Below are 21,695 nucleotides of genomic sequence, written 5' to 3'. Positions count from 1 at the left end.
CACACTTATGGCACAGGCAGCATGGTTCGGGAACACTTTCATATTGAAAACTCAAAATTCCCAGTGCAATGGGCAAGGGAAAAAGCATAATGTGGAAATAAAGCCTTGTCTTCTCCACTCTAAGTCCAGAGGTAACAGAGGTCAATAGACTTTTAAAAAAAATATTTTCTTCAAGTTATTTCCCATTTTACTAAAAGTAAAAACCACACCCTTAATAATATATTCAACTCTGTGTGGTGCTTGGCTTCTGAAACATGCCAGGAAAGTACATTTCCAGAGAGACAGCTGGAGCTACATCTCTTAAGCCTACTTCAAACTAAAATCTGTGAACAGTGTGCAGTTACAAATCAAATAATAGCCTCAAATCAACTGCTAGGAGGTTTTGAAAACAAACAAAAAAATCACTGTTAAATACATTTACCTTTCTGAACAAAATGACAATGTTATCAGAAAAGAAAAAAAAAACCAAAACATCAAAGCTACCAGTCTACATTAGGGAATAATTTAAAGAACAGTAACAGAGAGCCTGCAATACACAGAGGAAAATCATTCTTAAATTATCTTTTGCTTTCTACAATGCTTTGAAAAGTATAAACTGCAAGAAGTCACCTAGAACTACTGTCCAGTCACTGACAGCATTACAGTTATTAAATCTAATTTCTGGAAAGTTCTGCAGTGACAATTTAAAAAAGCAAGCCAAATTTTAACGAAGAAAAAAATGCTTAGGTCAAAACCTGGAAATACACGTTGACGGTATTTACAGTTAATTTTTTTTTTCTTTAAGAAACAGGAAGGTGACAGGCACACTCGTGTGTAATATCTGTAGGTGGTTGAGCCGAACCAAATTCAAAAAGATTTCTATGGAATTAAGGATTTAAAATAATATCTTGACAAATATAATATGACATGATCAAAAATCACTTTAGCTATTTTTTTCCTTTACTAAGAAAGCAAAACCTTCCAATACAAAGGTTTTCACATCACACACACTTTCAGAATTAAATGTAAATCCAAAACACTAAAATTGTCAAAAGGTAACCAAAACACATTTGAAAATATGAGACTTCTGTTTTTCATACTGATTTCTCAGACCTACTAGTAAATTTCCCCTGGAATGGGTCTTTTCAATACAAGATTGTTCAATATGCCACTTCGTGTGAATAGAGCTTGTGAGACTAATTCTCCAAACCTCCTCGGGAGATGCTTAATTACATCTCTAATTCCAATTTCCTGAGACTCAAACAGTCACATACAGAAAACAGCCTATATACACAGGAGAGGAGAGGAATGGAGGTCCAGGGGAGCGGCCCGTTTTTGTGTGGTGGCAGAAGCTGCAAAAATAAAGGTTCACTGGAGCTATTATCCCCACCCATCACAGCCCTCAAGAACGCTTTCATCCATCCACCCGCTCCAGACTCTCGAGCTCTCCAGAACGGACGAACCCGTGGCTTTCCACGTCTCAGAGGATGGGCGGGGGGGGGGGGGGGGGGGGGGGGGGGCTGTGAGGTCCGGGGTACACATAGAAAAAGAGGGAGGACACAGATCCTTTGAGGACGGAGGGACAAGATGCATCCCGATGAGGAGGCTGGGACGCGCCACGGAGACACCGAGGCTTGCAAATTCGCTGACAGAAAAGCTCACATGAAGCAGACAGAGGACGTTGCCTGTTCAGAGACGGGAACAGACAATCCTCCAGAAGAGAAGGGAGACAGCATCTGTAAAAGTCCCGGGAGGGCGTGAACTAGGTAGCGCTGAACTCGGAGCTCAAAATGGGTAGAAACCGCCTCAAAAAGACCCACACGGCGAGGCTGAGACTTACGGTTACTTCCCGGGCTGAGGGTAAGGGTCGGGTGGACCCTGCAGCTCTGCAGTTCTGCCACCGCCGTGGCGCCCCTGTCTCTCCCGCCGAGCCGGTGACCTCAGGTACTCTCTGCGCCCCACCCACCCGGGGGGACGCCCCTTCTCGGCGTGCGCCCCCTCCTCGCCGGCCCGGATGCTCCCGCCAGGCAGAGACTGCTGGGGCCGAGAGTGCGCACTGGAGGCCCGCGGGGACGCTGCGAGAGCTGGAGGCGCCCGCGGCGAGGCTCAGACTGGGCGGGCGCCCCCCATCCCTTTCTGGCCGCCGCGCCGCCTTACTCGGGGGAGGGGAAGAGGGGGCGGTGGCTCTCGCCTCCGCCTCGCGGTCAAGTCCGGCTCAGGCTCCAGCCTGGAGCGCGCGCGCGCGCAGCCCGGGCCGTCCTCCTCCCCTCCCCCGCCTCCGGCTCAGCTGCTGGCGCGCCCGCAGCCGCCACCACCCCGTCCCCGAGCCGCTCGGCCACCAGCCCCAGACAGCCGGCAGTCCCAGCGAGAAGCGGCAGGAACCGCAGCACCTCAGCCGCCGCCCCGGAAGCTCTTCCCCGCCAACCGCGAGGCTCCAAGGGGTGTGAACCCGGAAGCGATTTCCTCGCCCCGGTAGCAGCGGGATGGAAAGCTAAGGCCTTTGAAGACCTGGAATCCCCTAGTTTAGAGAGCAGGTGAAGTGTGTATGGCGCAGAGCTCAGAGGCGAGCAGAGGCCAGTAAAGAGCCAGTGGGCAAGAGGCTCTCCGATCCCAGAGACCGGATCTCTCGAGTTGCCGGGTGTGGGTCGCGGCCGTACACGCCGGGCGGCTTCAGTTGGCGACCGAGTGTTTGTCTGTCACAGGAAGTTGGGCCTGGCCGCTGGGAAAGCGAAGGGAAGGCGGAATGAGAAAGCTGTGAAGGTCCCCCGCCCCCGCCCCCCAGGTGACTGTCCCACCCACTGAGTTGAATGTAGCGGCCCGGGAGGCGCTCGGCCCCCAGCACGGGTGAGACGAGGAGGAGGAGGAGGAGGATCCAGACTCCAACGAGAGAGACGGAGTGGTAGGAGGCCGAACTGTCTCGATCCAGGCAAGGACTTCATTTCTTATAAGTAGTTACAGAGAAGCCAAAGACACTCTTTGGGTGGCATCTCTTTGTGCAAAGAGGCGTGCCCGCCCTTTTCTGGTAGTGGGCGCTGATGGGTGGTGGTGGCCGAGGAAAAACCTCCTAGGAAGTGTTTATTTTTTCACTTCAGGAAAAGCGATTGACAGCAGCTCACCCCTCCTCTCTGTCCTCTGCATCTTTTAAAGCTTTTGGCTGTCTTTCTTTGCTTGTTTCTCCGTGGTGGTTTTAGCTTCACCAGAAATTTTTCATCTAGCTGACCTGACTCCGGATTTCACCTCCATTCCCATCTCACTCATGGAGTGAGTTTAACTTCAGTTTGCTTGCCAATGCTTCCTTCAGCATCATGTTTTTTAACTGTTTTGATGTCCTTATTTATTTGAGGGAAAGTGTCAAAAGCTCGAAAATGTTTTCATGACAATAGAAAATCGAATATTTGATGGTCTTTTCGACTTAATCCCATGTTAGTGTATTGGTTATTTTTCTCTTCGAACTGGGTTGTGGAACCACAGTAGCACTTGATATAAAGTATATTTGGATATACTAGGGATGAAATCATGCTCCCCCAAATAACCTCCTTAAATATACCTGATGTTCACTGTAGGAATTCATTAGTTCCTTCTCTGTTAGTCAGATTTTACTAAATCTGCCTTCAAAAGTTATTTGAAAATTATTAAATATCTTTCAGAATAGAATGTGACTTAATAGAAAGAAAGTACTTGAAAATTACCAGTGATGCTTTTTGATATTACCTAATGTTTGGTAGAACTGGTTGAAAGGACAGGAACAGAGCAAACTAGAAATAGCACCAATGACTTTTCTATTCTGCTGTATTATTGTTTCCTCTCTTTTTATTACTGTAAGCCACTTTGAGTGGGAAAAGGATGAAGTTTCTAATGGTCAGCCTATCCTTGGAGGGAAGTTCTTACTGATATTTAATTGCCATCTCTTGTCTCTAATGCTATAATGCTTTAAAATATTAAATTGTTTTATGAGAGTGGAGAAGCGGCTGGTAACTTAGCTACTCCGCCTCGGTTTTTTTCTTCTGTAAAATGGAGATAGTAATAATACCTACATCATCAGGTTTGGGGAAGAATAAAATGAGTTAATGCATGTAAAGCCCTTAGCACAGTATCTAGAATGTACTAATCATTGTAAGTGGTGGTAATTATTCATATTATTTTTAAAAGTTGAGAAACATTGCTTAAGGATGGAGGAGAGAGAATCAGAACATCCTACAGAGCCCTAAGATAATGCTCCATTTTTTTGTTTTTAATTCATGAAGTACACTTTCTGATCATTGTTGCTAATTTATATTAGCATATACTTTGCAAACTGGTAAATCATCTTGTCTGGAGTAGGAAATGGCAACCCACTCCAGTATTCTTGCCTGGAGAAGCCCATGGACAGTGGAGTCTGGCAGGCTACAATCCATGGGGTCTCAAAGAGTCGGACAAGACTGAGCAGCTGCATACACGAATCATCTGTCAGTTTTGACTTCTGGTAACTAAATTTACAATACCTATATTCATGTACTGAATCTTCTCTTTTTCTGCACTGCAAAAATACTTTGAAAGTTTGTCCATCTCGGGGATTCCGTGGCGGTCCGGTGGTTAATTTAGACTGTGCATTCATTGCCTAGGTCCCAGTTTCAATCCCTAGTCAGGGAACTAACATCCTGCAAGTCTTGTGGCATGGCCTAAATAAATAAATTCATTTCATTAAATTTGTCTATCTGTACTCTATGTAGTAAACGTTTCTTATTAACAACATTTTTGGCAGTTTATTCAACAGGACCTGCCCCCTGAGGACCAAATGGCATCTGTTCACCCCATTTCTCACCCAGTCATAGTGATGAGAAATGCCTGTATTTTCAAATGATGCCTGGTAGATGTCATGGCCAAATGAGAACCTCTTCACTTATTTGTAAGGCATCATTAGTCAGGCAACATATTATCATCTACACCTAAGCATTTTCCAGAATAGAATGATTCATGAACAAAATGCCACATTCTTCCTATTCTTGGTCACTTGAACGCTTATCTAAAATCAGTATAAACACATTACAAACTCTAGTTATACCTTTTCCTATTATTTTTAGCTCAAATTACTCTCTTTCAGTCCTTTTGCATGTGATTCTGCCTTAGCAGTTTTGACTTCATATACTAGTAGCCTTTGTTCTTTTCCTAATTTAAGCCTTTGTTTTCTTCTTTCATGTCACTGAAAGTATGTATATTTCAAATATTCATTTTTTTAATTGTATCACATTTGTTTATCTTTTAAAAATTCAGTGTACTGTGCAATACCAAATATTCTAGATAAGTGATAAGTATTAGGAAATAAAGCACTTTGCCAATAGATTTTTTTTTTTAACATGAGGTGACCAACAGTTTAATTAATTTGCTTTAAAGTGTGTTTAGAAAACTAAGAATTACTTGAATTCTCATTTTAGATGTTTAATAGAAAAAGGCTTTCTGTAATTGTGCCATGTATGTTATACAGTGTATTCATAATGTGTGTCTTTCTTTTGGGGACTGTCAGTATTCAAAGAGGCAGGATTCATTGCAAAACTTAGTAGGTTTTATATCTTGAAGTCATTGTTAATCTGAGGTGAAAAGTAAATGCTAAATTGAAATTCGGAGATGAAAAAAGTCTCATCTTTTTCACTAATAGGAAGTTCTATTGCATGAGGTGGGTTTTAAGATGGTCTTATGAAAAAACCGAACTGAAAAAAATCCCCACAAGGTATAGAGTGAGAATGCATGTCTTCAAAACTTTTCACAAGATGAAATGTCTCAAACCTAATGTTTTATTGTAGTTTCTCTGTTATCTATAGTTTGTCTGGATCTAAATTAGTGAAAATTTTTATAACCTAAAATTTTTTTAATTTATAAATAAATCTTATAATTTAAAGTTGTATTACTTAAATAATTTATAAATTAAAATAATTTAAAAATTTTGTACAATAATTTTAATTTTTTAAAAATTTTAGCTAGTGTTTACTTAAAATGTCAAAAGTTTAAAATTTTAAAAGCATTCTTTTTAGGGAAATTTTCCAGTTTTAAGGCAGTGGAAGGGAGTAAATTAAAGATTTTTTGTTATTATGTAAAGAAGTGAATTAAAGATTTCCGTATGACTTTATTTTGCAGTTGAGAGAACAGTAAAAAGTCCTCTGTCTCCTCTCAGATGACATTCAAAACCTTTCTTGAAAATGAGCTCTATTTTTCTGAGAGTTGGAGCAATAAGGAAATTATTAAATATAAACAGATCATTTTAATGCCTAATGGACTTTTAAAAAAACTGAAGAAGGTTCATCTTACCATGGACGGGAAAGCAACTCTTTGCTTGATGTTCTTGTCGAAATTTACTAGCATATAAATGAGAGGGAAATTAAAAATAAAATAAAATATATTCAGTACAAAGAGATGTATTTTAGTCTGTGTGTGCTGCGTTTAGTTGCTCAGTTGTGTCTGACTCTTTGCAACCCCATGAACTGTAGCCTACTATGGGTATTCTCCAGGCAAGAATACTGGAGTGGATTGCCATGCTCTCCTCCATGGGATCTTCCCAACTCAGGGATTGAACCCAGGTTTCCCGCATTGCAAGCGGATTCTTTACCATCTGAGCCACCAGGGAAGCCCATGAAAAAGAAAAATTAGTCCAGCCATGAAAAAAAAATTATAATAGCACTTAATGAGGAGATGGGACTATTAAACAACCAAGAAAGTGCTTGAGCTTCAATTACTTGTTGGAAATTGCCCAATGGAGACTTAAAATTAGTCTGGGGGAGAAAGTGTACATATGTATATGTGTATATATATATATATATTTGAAAGCAAATTTTTGAATTATCTAAGGCATTGATAATGGAAGTGAAGAACATTTGTAAGTGGATATCAGAAAGCTTTTATCAGCTGATTTAATGTTTTTGTGTCTGTGATAGGCATCTCCAATGAAAATTATAAACTATCCTTAAGTTCATCCAAATATCAAAGTTCTTTTTAAAGATTCTGGAAAGAATGTCAATGGCAGCTACCTATTTTTAGCTTCCATACTTAACAATATGACATTCGCTTTTGGAATTTATGGATACTATTCTGAATCACTATTTCAAGGCATTTTTGCTTAGTATTTATAAGATGTTTTATAATTATATCACCTCTTTTACAGGTCCAAAAGGCAGATTCTTAATTAAGAATCTGCCAAGATCTATAAAAGTATATATCCCCATTTTAAAAAAACAAAAAATCTAGAATAGGAAAGGAAATAGAATAGAAATAATAGAAATATTAGAATATATTAGAAATATTAATTTTAATATTTATTTAATATCATATATAATATATAAATAAATTTAATATTTAATATTAATATTAGAAATAATAGAAAAGGAGACAAAGACTACAAGGTATCTTAAATTATGCGTAGAGGTTTACTAGTGGTGAGATATGATCAGTCATCTCGGCTTGCTTTTTATATACTATAAATATTCTAAGACAGAAAAACCAACATTTTATTAATTGTTCTCATCATGATTATGTCTCCTTTAATCTTTCAAGGGATTTCTTTGTTTTTATAAAGCAATGGGAAATCCAGAAAACATAGAGGATGCATACGTTGCTGTTATTCGGCCAAAGAATGCTGCCAGTCTCAATTCTCGGGAATACAGAGCTAAGTCATATGAAGTGAGCACAGTTTACTAACATTTGATTTTCTACCACTGAATGTTATCCTCCATTATCATTTTCATTTACATATAAAGTCTTACCATAGCCTGTAAATTCTTATTGATAACCTAGATATTGACAAGCTAGAATTTACGATTGTAGAGCTCTGCCCATCACCGTGTCTTTTTCTTTCTGCTGCATGTATTTTGACCATTTTTCTATTCATTGATATGGATAAATTCTTAGATAGTAAAAGTTACTTATTTGAGTTTTGCATATATAATTTATAACAGTTTGGTTTTTACTAGAGTTTATGGAATGGCTTGCAGAAAAAATTGCAAAATTCAGCTTATTCAAAATTCCAGTCTAAATTTTGTTCATGGTTATTTTCCAAAACTCTGTTTGTAACAGTTTATTTAAAAATATCTTTACCTTTAATTGTTTTAGGCAATTAAGTTACTTCTCTGAAGTCTTAAATACATTATTAGTATTAGTAAACATGACTGAGACTGAAAAAAAGAAAAGCCCAAAGCAGATTTTATCTTTACTATGCAGCAGATTCAAGCATCATAAAATAATTCTAGTCTAATCTAATTTCAACTAACTTCTCTGCAGGCGTGCATAGCCGCTCAGTCCTGTCCAACTCTTTGTGACCCCATGGGCTGGTGACCTCATGGGCTGGTGACCTCATGGGCTGTAGACCCCCAGGCTTCTCTGTCCATGGGATATCCCAGGAAAGAATACTGGATGGGTTTGCCATTCTCTTCTCCACCCAAGGACTGAGCATGTATCTCTGAGTATTCTGCTTTAACTGCCTTTTTAAGGTTAGCTATCTGAAACCTATTAAAGGATATTGCAAGGATTCTGAGAAGGTTGCCATTCAGCAGTGCTGTGGCTTATTGCTTCTCAGTCCTGGCTACACTTTAAATCACCTGGGGAAGTTTAAAACTTCCAGCACCACGACCTCACTCCCCTGACATTCCCATTTACTAGGTCTGAGATGAAGCTGCACATTGATACCGTTTTGAAAGGGTTCATGTTATTCTAATGTGCAGCTAGGCTTAAGGTTAAGAAAGATTGCTGGCTAAATTCTAGGGCAAGTAAATTTTATTTTAAACATTCTCTTAATGTTGTTTTTCTCATCCAAGATTTTGCTGCATGAAGTTCCCATTGAAGGACAGAAAAAAAAGAGAAAGAAGGTTTTATTGGAAACTAAACTGCAAGGTAACAGTGAAATAACACAAGGCATATTGGATTATGTAGTAGAAACCACCAAACCGATTTCTCCTGCAAACCAGGGTATCAGAGGTAAGAAACTTTTCTTTTTAACACAGTTGGTTTTAAATGCTTGTGAAGGAAGACATTTTAAAAAATATGTTAAAGTCAGTTTCTTTTTATGATCCTTTTCATTGAAAAACTTGAAAAAGGCTCATAAATTTCTAGGTTTTTTTAAGCTGGAAGCAAACTCCCTTCAAGAAGTTCCTTGACTATAATGCTTTTTAAGTTAAAGAATATTTTTTAAATATTTGAATAATTTTAAGTAAAAAAAAAATTAAAATATTTTTGCAGTTTCTTTCTTTTTAATCGGAGTATAGTTGCTTTACAGTGTTGTGTTAGTTTCTACTGTACAGCAAAGTAAATTAGCTTCAGTCCAGTCCAGTTCAGTTCAGTCGCTCAGTCGTGTCTGACTCTTTGCGACCCCATGAACCTCATCACGCCAGGCCTCCCGGTCCATCACCAACTCCCGGAGTTTACTCAGACTCATGCCCATCGAGTCGGTGATGCCATCCAGCCATCTCATCCTCTGTCATCCCCTTCTCCTCCTGCCCCCAATCCCTCCCAGCATCAGGGTCTTTTCCAGTGAGTCAACTCTTCACATGAGGTGGCCAAAGTATTGGAGTTTCAGCTTCAGCATCAGTCCTTCCAACGAACACCCAGGACTGATCTCCTTTAGGATGGACTGGTTGGATCTCCTTGCAGTCCAAGGGACTCTCAAGAGTCTTCTCCAGCACCACAGTTCAAAAGCATCAATTCTTCAGTGCTCAGCTTTCTTCACAGTCCAACTCTCACATCCATACATGACCACTGGAAAAACCATAGCCTTGACTAGACGGACGTTTGTTGGCAAAGTAATGTCTCTGCTTTTAAATATGCTATCCAGGTTGGTGATAACTTTGCTTCCAAGGAGTAAGCGTCTTTTAATTTCATGGCAGCTACATCTATACATAAATCCCCTCTTTTTTTAATTCCCTTCCCATTTAGGTCACTTCAGAGCACTGAGTAGGGTTCCCTGTGCTACACAGTTGGTTCTCATTAGTCACCTATTTTATACATAGTAGTGTATATATATGTCAGTCCCAGTGTCTCAATCCATCCCACCCTCCCCTTCTTCCCTTTGTATCCATGTTTGTTCTCTATCTCCGTGTCTCTGTTTCTGCTTTGCAAAGAAGCTCATCTGGGACACTTTTCTAGATTTTACATATATGCCTTAATATATAGTATTTTCCCTCTCTGACTTCCTTTGCTCTGTGTGGCCATCTCTAGGTCCATCCATATTTCTGCATATGGCACAGTTGTGTTGCTTTTTATGGCTGAGTAATATTCCATTGTATGTATGTACCACATCTTCATTCACTCCTCTGCGGATGGATTTTTAGGTTGCTTCCATGTCTTGTCTATTGTAAATGGTGCTGCATTGAACATTAGGATGCATTTATCTTTTTGAATTATGGCTTTCTCCAGATACATGCCCAGGAGTGGGATTGCTGGATCATATGGCAGTTCTAGAGAAATATTTCAGTTGTGTTAATGATTTGTTCAAGAAAGAGAGAAAGCCAAAGTGGCTTGAAAACTAATAAGAAAGCGCAAGTTATTTTTGTTAGAAGTATATTTCCCTAGATAAGTATCTTTGAACTATTATTTTTATTTCTCTACTCCAGGACACAGAAAACTATAAACCTCTCTCTATAACTAAGAAACAGTTAAGATTCTGTGTATTAGAGCAAGTCATATAAATTACCAGGTAGCAGAGGTTTTCTTCCCATTTGGTCACAAGAAGAAAATCATTTTCAAAGAGCCAAACTGAGAACTGTAGAAATATTCACTCTGAAAGGTTCAGGCCCCATTTACAATATTAGATAATCTATAGCTTATGAAACTGATTAAATATCAATGATCAATTTTATCAGGCTGTGCCTCACAAGAAGCAGATAGCAGTTAGAAGTTCTAGAAATTATATATCTCTGTCCAGAATTCAGGCATTATAATTAAAAAGGTAAAGCTAAGTTCAGTCAGACAACTGTTGAACACAGTTGTCAATAGTGAAGTAAAACATAACTCTCTGTGCCTGAATTTTTGTTTTTTTACAGCTTATTCAGTTTTTGTTTGTTTGTTTGTTCATCTTTATAGAGGATAGTTATACAATTCATCTCTTTTCACTAAAGAGACTATTTTTGTTGCAGCGATAAGGCTGAATCATGTCATTTGATTTGTTGGTTATTTGGGATACTTGTTCTCTAGAGATAGCTGAAATAAGACTGTTTCATAACTTCTGAAGGTACCATTTACCATATTTTACCTCCCCAACAGGTAACCTCCTCAGTAGGGCCTGAAGAGCTTTTGCAGCTCTGACCATTGTAACTGGAGATTATAAGAAGTTCCTGCATAAACTTACAGCTCTTTGACACACATTCTGAGTCCCACAAAGAGAATCCCCTTTCCCTGTTTATCAGGTTGACTTTTTAAATAAAGTGATCTAGAAGTGATCTTAGCTGAAAAAGGGGACTGTCCCTGTGGGTGATCAGGCATGTGAAAGGCTCCTTTGGATGCCACAAACTTGTCAGCTTTTTCTACCTGTCTTAGACTTCTCTTAGTAATTTGTATTACTATTACTAAATTATTTTAGTTATCAGGATCTATTCTGAGATCAAATTACTGAGACAAAGTCTGAGCCCAAATCACGTATTTGAGCTGAGATAGACAAGTCATAATTTGCTCTGAGTTAGCCAAACTCTAACACTTGGTTCATTCATCAAGGAAGGGGATAGAAGTGATATTAGTGTGAACAAAAATGTCCCCTGGCACAGAGGAATGGGTAGTTTTTCTTAGAAGTTACGAGTGGAGAGGCACCCTGAAATATGTCTAGCACAATTATGTCTTGTATACTTAGACAGTAGAACGTGCTAATAAATTTTCAGGTAGCTTTTAATAAGAGAAATGAAAACAAAGAAGTTTTTACTTAACTAAATAGTTAAGAATATGATTTCTTACATAAGCATCACATGAAAATTAGAAATGACTTTATAACTGCAGTAGTTTTGCCTTTTTGTGCAATGCTATATGTAGTTTACAAAGCACTACCACAATTACTTATCCATGAAATTCTTAAATTGATCCTGTGAGTTGGTATATAGTCATTTTCACATCTGTAAAACGGAAATGCAGACATAGGCACCTAGAAAAATCATATTCCCATTTGTGGAAGAGTTAGGACGAGAACTGTATTTCCCAACTTGTAGTCAGTGCTTTACTCCTCCCCGGACCCCCCCATACACACCACACCCCCCCACCCAAAATAGATCTCATAGTTGCATATAAAATTGGCAAAGTAGTCAGTTTGGATCAGAACTAGGTTTAAGGAAGCTACAAGTCAGGAAAGATTAAGTGGGACAAGACCTCAAACCAGACAAAAGTAATATTACCTCTGAAATTTATTAGAATGTTTTTCTTTATCTAACACTTGTATTTTGTACAAGTGTCAATTTTGTAGAAAATTTTTTGGGGGCTGTAATAATAATGGGCCATAATAATCAGAAATATTCACTCTAGCATTTTGTGAATGAATGAAGCTGTTTGAATGCTTGTAGTATCTACTTGTCCACAGATGGCATCCAGCCAGGCCTTCCTACTTGGGTCGAGAACAAGGTTCTGTTTCTGGGGGTGGGGAGGTTGGAAGGGTTGATAAAAATCATGACAAAGATAGCCAGAAAGTGAAAGGTTTCAGAGTGAAAAACTTATAGGTTATTATTTATTGCCCCCTTGCTGCCAAATCAGGAACAACAGACTTAAGAATGACGGTTACAATTCAAAACAATAATTTATAGCCCAATCAGATTTTAATAAAGCCTGAAATTGAGGATGGAGGTTGAATATTAAATGAAAGGTTACTAAACTTTAGAACTCTGTAATTTATATATACTACCCTTCTTGGCCAGCTCAGACTTTAGTGAAGTCCCCACCATCTACATCCCAACTGAATGAAGACGTCCGTGCCGCTTCAGCTTGCAGGACGCTCTGCTGTTGAGCTGCGCTGTCAGTCCTTAGTGGGCGGATCTCCTTGCTGTGTGTGGGGAGCTTCTCTCCTAGCGAGTCAGAGCCAGGGATCTGTTGGTTAACTGCCTACAGAATGATGTACGTTATTATCAGAATTACCAGTTTTTATTAGCGCATATAATAAAATTGACTTTTTATATTTCAGTTCCTCTTAATACTGCCTTTAAAATATTTTTTCTAATTCTCAAGGTAATTTATAAGATTTTAAAAGGCCCATTATTTTTATCTTTACTGACTTAAAACGATTAGGAAAACGAGTGGTCCTGATGAAGACATTTCCTCTGGATGGGGAGAAGGTGGGCAGAGAAGCTGCGTTATTTATTGTTCCGTCAGTTGTTAAAGGTAAAGCCTTGAGTTTCATCTTGTGAATCGTGGTGTACCTTAGGTGCTAAGCTAAAGTCTATGGAGGAACTTAGGAATTTGGAGTCATAGTTATTGCAATACTGTTGTAAAAATCATGTTTTTAATATAATGGAAGATGGAGAAATTTGTTACTTAACAACGTTTTGATTCCCAAGTAATAATCAGGCTTGTGGACTAATCGTCAAGTTTTTGTTTCTGTTTTTAAAAGTAGAATAAGGATGAAGGAAGCTATAATAAAAACAAAAAGTTTTCAGGTTATAATGAGGAATTTTTCCGACTTTGCTATATAAAAAGAAATAAAAATGTATGTATTTTGGAAAATTAACAGATTATGATTAGGACCTATCTTGTATTTGGGATAAGAAAGTGTCAGTAATAGTTTTAAAATACTCCACCCAACAATAATGGTAATATTTAAAGAACTTAGATCTAATGTGAAAATTTAATTTGAGCTTTGACAAGGAATTTATCCTATTATCCTGGAACAATAGAAAAAATATTGAGCTTCATCAGACCTGCAGTCTACTAATTTTTTGTTATGGGCAAACCACTTCTTTAAGCCTCACCTCTTTATCTGTAAGATAGGTATCTGCTCCTGCTTGATTCATTGTGCTGGAAGAATCCAATGAGGTATTTATTAGATGTAAAAATCGCTTTGGAACCTGTAGCGCACTGGCCTCATGGAAGGTAGTCATGATACTGATGATATATCAATGGCCCAGTGTGGACATCTCATCAGACTGCTGCTACACAGTACTTAACATATATTTTATTAGCCAGCTCTGCCATTCCAGATTTCTTTTTCCGAGCTATACTTAGGTTAAATACTTCAGCATTTTACATGATATTGGAAATCTTATTATTAATCAGAATTTTACAACATTGTTGAGCAAAAGAAAGAGGAAACAATTTCTGTAATCCTACAAGATTCTAAATCCTGCATTCACCCAATTGGACAAGGTCACAGAGCTGGCCAGCCCTTGAATCCAAGTCTTCTAATTACAAGTCTAGAACAACTTATACTTATCAATTTTTTAAAACATACTGTATACGTTTAAATAAAAAACACGCAGTTGTAAGCCTTTTATATGATGGCATAAATCTTCATTTTTCTTTTTCAGATAATACTAAATATACTTATACTCCAGGATGCCCAATTTTTTACTGCTTACAAGATATTATGCGAGTCTGTAGTGAATCCAGCACTCACTTTGCTACACTTACAGCAAGAATGTTAATAGCCTTGGATAAGTAAGAACTGCCATTAAAAATATTTTTTAATAAATCAAGTACATATTCATAATAGAAATTAGCTTTGTGAGATAGATATACTTTATGGATGAAAATAATAAAATTTATAATATATATATTACAAAATGGTAAGTTTTTGAAGTATAATATAAAAATTTTAAACGCCAAAGATAAGATTCTCCTGCTTTGTTTGCAACATGTTAATTTTATTCTTTGAAAGTGACAAAGATTGCCCTGGCTTAAGAATTAAGATTCCTTTGTTATAAAACAAGATTTATTATTGATTTACCCTTATTAGTGAACAAGTCATTTAACCTGTCATGCCTTTGTCCTGTAACAGCAGGTCTAGTGTCACCTGTATCTCAATGGTTTAAATTTTAAAGTGCTTCATGTTTTTGAAATGGTTTTAATTATTTAGTGTTATATACATTTTTTTGTTATATGCATTTTAAAAAAGTAGTTTGCTGTGTCCAGTAATAAAACTTTTATTTACAGTAAGTGAAATACTTAACTAACACTAATTAAAATTATAAAAATCTGAATGTAGTATTAGAAAGAGTTAGATAATAGTTTACTTTTTTAATCTTCACTTTAGAGCAAATACTTCTACTGCCTCTTCTTTCTGTTTTGCCAGGTGGCTAGATGAACGTCACACACAATCTCACTTTATTCCAGCCTTGTTCCGACCTTCTCCTCTTGAGCGGATAAAAACTAACGTTATAAACCCTGCATATGCTACTGAGTCAGGTCAGGCAGAAAACTCACTCCATATGGGCTACAGCGCACTGGAAATAAAGAGTAGAATGCTAGCCCTAGAGAAAGCAGATACCTGCATTTACAACCCTTTGTTTGGATCAGATCTTCAGTATACAAACCGGGTAAGAATTTTGGCTCTTATTTCAAAAGATATTTGATTTCAAAATATCATTTATTTTTCCTGAGACAAATACATGTATTAGTAATTGTAAACACTGAGATGACATCCTCACTTAGCTCTGCTTTTATACATTAAGGTCATAAAGCTCCTAAACAGTTTTTCTGTTTTCCCTTTGTAGGTAGATAAAGTGGTAATAAATCCATACTTTGGTCTCGGAGCTCCGGACTACTCGAAAATCCAAATTCCTAAACAGGAAAAATGGCAGAGGAGCATGAGCAGTGTCACCGAAGACAAGTACTGCTCTGGTTTTACTCCACTTTGCTTTTTTAAAAGCCTATATTCTAATGTTAAAAAATTATTTTAAATGATATATGCAAATAGTATGCAGTGTAATCGTCACGTAAATGATTTAGTTTACAGCTGTTCGTTGATGTGTAGCTTTCATAGATGTGTCATATTTGTTTTTTGAATTTCAGCAGTGCTGTTTTTGTTTGTTTTTCATGATTAGGGAACGACAGTGGGTAGATGATTTTCCTCTCCATCGAAGTGCCTGTGAAGGAGATTCGGAATTATTAAATCGACTTCTCAATGAAAGATTTTCAGTCAACCAATTAGATAGTGACCACTGGGCACCCATTCATTATGCATGCTGGTAAATAGATTACTTACTCTTTTCTTTTTAGAAAGAATGAATCTTTAGTTATTAATGTTAGTGTTTCTTTTCAAAGCTGTTCTCATTCCAGCCAATTTTTCCTCCACCATGTTTGTTTACCTTCTGAGCTTTCTCTGTGGGAATCTTTTATTACTATGCGTGTGCCACAGCATCTGCCCCATTTGAAAAGTATCATTAACGTTCTCAGGCATTCCTTAGGTCATGAAGTAAGATAGCTAATGACTAACAAGTGCCACTGCACGGCACTTGGTCCCTGATTCACCCTTGCAGTTTCTATTGTTTTGTACTGGAGTTGTATTATGTTTGCTTATCCTTCTTATAAAATGTACATGTGTTATTAGCTACATATGACTTGACCTTGCATCATGTTAGAAAAGTATCCTTTTAGTTCTTTGGAAAGCTGTGGTATCTGGAAACATCCATAAGTTTTCATTATAAGCTGTGGTATCTGGAAATATCCATAAGTTTTCATTAGAATTAAATCCTGTTTTTGTTTTTTTTGGGGAAAAGGATTAGCTCTCAGGAGTGAGGTTAGCTCTCTCCACTAGTTGCCCATGGAGTTCTTGCTCTTGTACTCTTCTCACATAATCATAACTCTTCCCCTCAGCCTGGACTGAGTTCTTAAATTTATGTTCATAGCAGTAGTTAACCATTTGCTATAGCCTGTCCTCTAGAAAGGATGTAATGAAGTTATTTACCCTTATATAATTGGAGGCTAGTTACTTTACAATATTGTGGTGGTTCTTGCCAGACACTGACATGAATCAGCCACGGGTGCACATGTGTCCCCCTTCCCGAACCCCCCTCCCACCTCCCTCCCCACACCATTCCTCTGGGTCATCCCAGTGCATCAGCTTTGAGTGCCCTGTTTCATGCGTTGAACTTGGACTGGTGATCTATTTCACATATGGTAATATACATGTTTCAATGGTATTCTCTCAAATCGTCCCACCCTTGCCTTCTCCCACAGAGTCCAAAACTCTGTTCTTTACATCTGTGTCTCTTTTGCTGTCTTGCATATAGGGTTGTCATTATCATCTTTCTAAATTCCATATATATGCATTAATATACTGTATTGATGTTTTTCTTTCTGACTTACTTCACTCTGTATAATAGGCTCCAGTTTCATCCACCTCATAGAACTGACTCAAATGCATTCTTTTTGATAGCTGAGTAATAATCCATTATGTACATGTACCACAACTTTCTTATCCATTAATCTGCCAATGGACATCTAGGTTGCTTCCATGTCCTAGCTAATTGTAAACAGTGCTGTGATGAACATTGGGGTACGTGTGTCTCTTTCAATTCTGGTTTCCTCGGTGTGTATGCCCAGGAGTGCGGTTGCTGGGTCATATGGCAGTTCTATTTCCAGTTTTTTAAGGAATCTCCACACTGTTCTCCATAGTGGCTGTACTAGTTTGCATTCCCACCAACAGTGTAAGAGGGTTCCCTTTCCTCCACACCCTCTCCAGCATTTGTTTGTAGACTTTTTGATAGCAGCCATGCTGACCAATGTAAGATGGTTCCTCATTGTGGTTCTGATTTGCATTTCTCTGATAATGAGTGATGTTGAGCATCTTTTCATGTGTTTGTTAGCCATCTGTATGTCTTCTTTGGAGAAATGTCTGTTTAGTTCTTTGGCACATTTTTTGACTGGGTCGTTTATTTTTCTGGTATTGAATTGCATGAGCTGCTTGTATATTTTTGAGATTAATTCTTTGTCAGTTGTTTCATTTGCTATTATTTTCTCCCATTCTGAAGGCTGTCTTTCCACCTTGCTTATAGTTTCCTTCATTGTGCAAAAGCTTTTAAGTTTATTAGGTCCCATTTGTTAATTTTTGCTTTTATTTCCATTACTCTGGGAGGTGGGTCATAGAGGATCTTGCTGTGATTTATGTCAGAGAGTGTTCTGCCTGTTTTCCTCTAGTTTTATCTTATATTTTACGGGAAAGTTGTTTCTGACTTACTGTTTAAAATGAGCTTCTCTGGCTAGTTTGAGAAGTGCCTACATCGTTTACTGCCTGTTAAAGTCTACAGCTTTTTAGCCACATGTCATTGATCAAGTTACTTTACTTCACCTCTCTGCATCTTAGTTTATTTATCTATATGTAAAATACAATAATTAGATCATTTTCAACTGAAAGTCTTTTGATTTCTCTGATTTCAATATTTGTGATTAAGTAGCTAAATATAGTTGCTTTTAATATATATCTTTTCTCTATTGACAATATGCTATTTCCTTAAAAATATCCTTTATTAAATATGCTCAATTTTTTTCTGCTTCCTTAAAAATATATTGTTTTATTCTATAAATGTAACCTTAATGGTTTTTCCATTATAGGGATTTTTATACTCAGATTTGAAAAGAATTACCCTAAATCTTCTTTCACTGAACTTATAATTGTTTCTTCAGATTACTGGTAAATACTGGTAGCAGCAACAGTACCAGAAGAAATCACATGCTTTTCCGTGAGCTAAACAAAAAGAAGTAGAGAATATAGTTCAAACATCATGAATTGAGAAAGACAGAGCCAGTGAATTTTAGCTTAGGAATCCCAAAATTACACTTGCCTGAATAGTTGCCCTTTCTGTGGCAGGGCCTCATTTCCTTCTCTGTTAAGAGAGTGGTAATATTTTCAACTATGTGTTACATAAAACAGAAGTATGGTATTGTATTTAATGTGCTTTGGAATGTACCTACATTTCAGTCCCTACTGAATATTTTAGTTCCTAAAAGTATGGCCTTTAGCAAATTAGTTAATGTCTCTAAGGATCTATTTCTTTATCTAAAAGATGAGCTTGATTTTAGTGCTTTTTTTAAGATTAGAGGAAAAAATGTGAATAAATGCTTGGAAGGATACCTGGCAGTAATAAGCACTCAAAAAAACGGCTGTTATTAAAGTATTAAAAAACTTTAAAGATTTTGATGTCTGAATATAAAATTCATTCATCTGTTGTATTTTTTTTTTTGGATATTACTCCAATACACTGAGGAAGAGTTTTATCCTTCAATAAAATCAAATTTCCATCAGCTGGAAATAATAACCAAGTTTAATACACCAGTAGTAGTAGTAATATGGGTCACCTTGCAATACTTTTAATAAGATATATCATTTGACTGGTGTGAACTTGAATGAAGACTGCTTAAACTATTTAGTAAAGAACATAAATTACTTTATCTTAGAAATGTACGCCTACTTAGTAATTAATACTAGGATTAGAAGGGGAATACTGGTCTGTCTCATCAAGAGACTGGGATGGGGTCCGTCTTTATACGCTTAGACAAGATGTTTTATCTGTCTTATTCTGTCTTCTCATCTTTAAACTGAAGGATTTTTATTAGATCAGTGGTTCTCAAACTTTTGTGTTAAAACTCCTTTTATTCTTCAAAATTACAAGATCCCAAAGAGCGTTGGTTTATGTGAAGTAATAGTGTTTTATACTTTATTAGAAGTTAAAACTGAAAAATGTCTTTAAGAATTTAATTATTTTAAAATAGCATGTTAATATAAATAGCAGAGTTTTCCAAATATATCTTATTTTCCAAAATAAAGAAGTTAATAAGAAAAGTAGCATTGTTTTACATTCTTGCATTGTTTTACTGTCCAACCTTGGAGAAAATAGTTGGATTCTCACATCTGATCCTGCCTTTAATTTGTTGCAATTTGCATGTCAGGGAGCTTCTAGAAAACTCCACTGTACACTTATGAGAAAATCATAGTGAAAAGGGCAAATAACATCTTCGTATTACTATGAAATATGTTTTACCTAGAGGACACGCTGAAAAACTTTCAGTGATCTTTCTGATTTCCTGGATCAGTCTTTGAGGATCACTTAATTAAATCACCCCTAGGATTGCTCCAAGCTTTAGAAATTATCATACTTATGACAGGTGCCTAAAAACTTTTCTTTAGCAGAATCACCATTCCCAAAACTATTTAATTTGGCTTTCTCCCCATATGGGTAACCTCTCAGCCAGTCAGTAAATGTCTCACTGACATCTCATATTTTCTCACCTCTCTCAAATCAGTGTCTTCTCTCTCTGATAGGACTTCCAGGCTCCACATCATTGCTAGAGAGTGTTTCAGAACTCTGATGATTTGACTCCCTACGAATTACTCCATCCGATTTCATTTGGGCCTTCACTGCAGCGAGCTGTGTGTTGTCTTTGTCTCATTCATCCTGTCAAGCTTCTGGTCCCCTATTCTAAACCTAGGAACTTCCGTGGTGGCTCAGACGGGTAAAGAATCTGCCTGCATTGCGGGAGACCTGGTTCAGTCCCTGGGTTGGGAAGATCTGCTGGAGAAGGGAATGGCAACCTACTCCAGACAGAGGACTCCGGCAGGCTACAGCCCATGGGGTCACAAAGAGTCAGACACTTCTCTGCACTTTCTGCTTTTCTGTACTTTCTTTTCTCTTGTCTTCAAACATACATGAATCCTATCCCTACTTGAAAAAGAACCTTAATTTGAACCTGCTCCCTCTTCTGGCCACTGTCCTGTTTCTTTCCTTCCTTCCACAGCCAGACTTCAATGATAACGGGACCATACTCACTGCTTTCTCTTTTTCAGTCTTCATGAACCTTCTTAACCTTTGCTGAGTTTTTAATCTCTTTCACTGCTCTGCTGCATTTAATAGTGGTGACCACCCCTTTGTTTGCAGAACAAGTGGCAGTTGAAAGGGCACCTATAGAAAGAAAGAAAGTGAAGTCGCTCAGTCGTGTCCGACTCTTTGCGACCCCATGGACTGTAGCCTACCAGGCTTCTCTGTCCATGGAATTTTCCAAGCAAGGGTACTGGAGTGGGTTGCTATTTCCTTCTCCAGGGGATCTTCCCAGCCCAGGAATCGAACCTGGGTTTCCTGCATTACAGGCAGGCGCTTTACCCTCTGAGCCACCAGGGAAAATATGAATGCAAGATAATTGTTATCATTATTATTATTGAAATGCTAGTCTTCATCCTGTGACCCAAGCATGTTTTAAATAGTATGGAAACTGTTACACTAAAATTCAGAAAATTGGATTTTAACTGGTTAACCGTGAGACCTTGGGCAAGTTACTTAACTGGTACAAGCTTCATTTTTTTCATGTTTGTTAGAAATATCTCTGCCTGCCTCATAAGTTGTTGTGAAGATTATAGTAAGTAATTATAGTACCTTAAAAACTTTTTAATCATACACAGTGTTTTTTTATTTTAGTTATTACTTCTTGAATTCTCCCCATCAGTATCTTTTCCTATCCTGAAAGTATGTTTTTCAGGATGCATTTCATTGTTCTAAGATGTTCATCTTTCTCTCTCAGAAAGATTTCATCCATTCCCCCAGCTTTAACAGGCTAATTCTGATACCTCAAGCCTTTGCCTTCCTCCTGAGTATCAAGTCTGTGTTTTCATTTGCCAGCTGAACAGTTTAGTCACCCGTTTTCTTAATGCATGAGGCAGTATGGAGAATGCAAAGATAAAACTTTCAAGGAATATCCAGGCTGACAGAGATGTATATATACAAGGATGAAAGTAAACGATGAGATTAAAAAAGTTAAAGTAAAACGGTAAATTATAGTGGGAATATTTAGGAGGTAGCTGGTAAACTGTTTCA

At 37.7% G+C, this 21,695-nt stretch overlaps 2 protein-coding genes and 1 non-coding gene across 8 annotated transcripts in view; 1 reads left to right on the top strand and 2 right to left on the bottom strand.

Moving 5' to 3' along the window:
• ANKIB1 (ankyrin repeat and IBR domain containing 1) overlaps positions 1–1,956 on the bottom strand; it is a 150,099-nt gene extending 148,143 nt beyond the window's left edge. For 3 of the 4 annotated variants that reach the window (XM_043872899.1, XM_043872897.1, XM_043872902.1), the window contains exon 1: positions 1,820–1,950. The gene's annotated coding sequence lies outside the window, so the exon portion shown is untranslated. Of the gene's footprint in view, positions 1–1,819 lie in introns of all 4 variants that reach the window. The other variant, XM_043872898.1, reaches the window with a different exon arrangement.
• Positions 1,957–2,448: 492 nt separating this feature from the next.
• KRIT1 (KRIT1 ankyrin repeat containing) overlaps positions 2,449–21,695 on the top strand; it is a 38,984-nt gene continuing 19,737 nt past the window's right edge. Inside the window, exons 1-8 of one of the 3 annotated variants that reach the window (XM_043872904.1) lie at positions 2,449–2,905; positions 7,498–7,623; positions 8,754–8,913; positions 13,186–13,278; positions 14,421–14,550; positions 15,185–15,428; positions 15,606–15,721; positions 15,936–16,079. In XM_043872904.1, coding sequence (XP_043728839.1) covers positions 7,522–7,623; positions 8,754–8,913; positions 13,186–13,278; positions 14,421–14,550; positions 15,185–15,428; positions 15,606–15,721; positions 15,936–16,079 — 989 coding nt within the window. In that variant the 5' untranslated portion in view covers positions 2,449–2,905; positions 7,498–7,521. Of the gene's footprint in view, positions 2,906–7,497; positions 7,624–8,753; positions 8,914–13,185; positions 13,279–14,420; positions 14,551–15,184; positions 15,429–15,605; positions 15,722–15,935; positions 16,080–21,695 lie in introns of those variants that run through there. The other 2 variants (XM_043872905.1, XM_043872906.1) reach the window with 2 other exon arrangements.
• TRNAY-GUA lies at positions 20,934–21,005 on the bottom strand. The gene has a single exon. It is a non-coding gene; the product is annotated as a tRNA-Tyr (tRNA).

Source organism: Cervus elaphus, chromosome 18 (genome assembly GCF_910594005.1).
Source record: "Cervus elaphus chromosome 18, mCerEla1.1, whole genome shotgun sequence".
Classification (NCBI taxonomy): Eukaryota; Metazoa; Chordata; class Mammalia; order Artiodactyla; family Cervidae; genus Cervus; species Cervus elaphus.
Note: the sequence above shows the minus strand (reverse complement) of the source record. Positions and strands in the feature narration are given on the sequence as shown.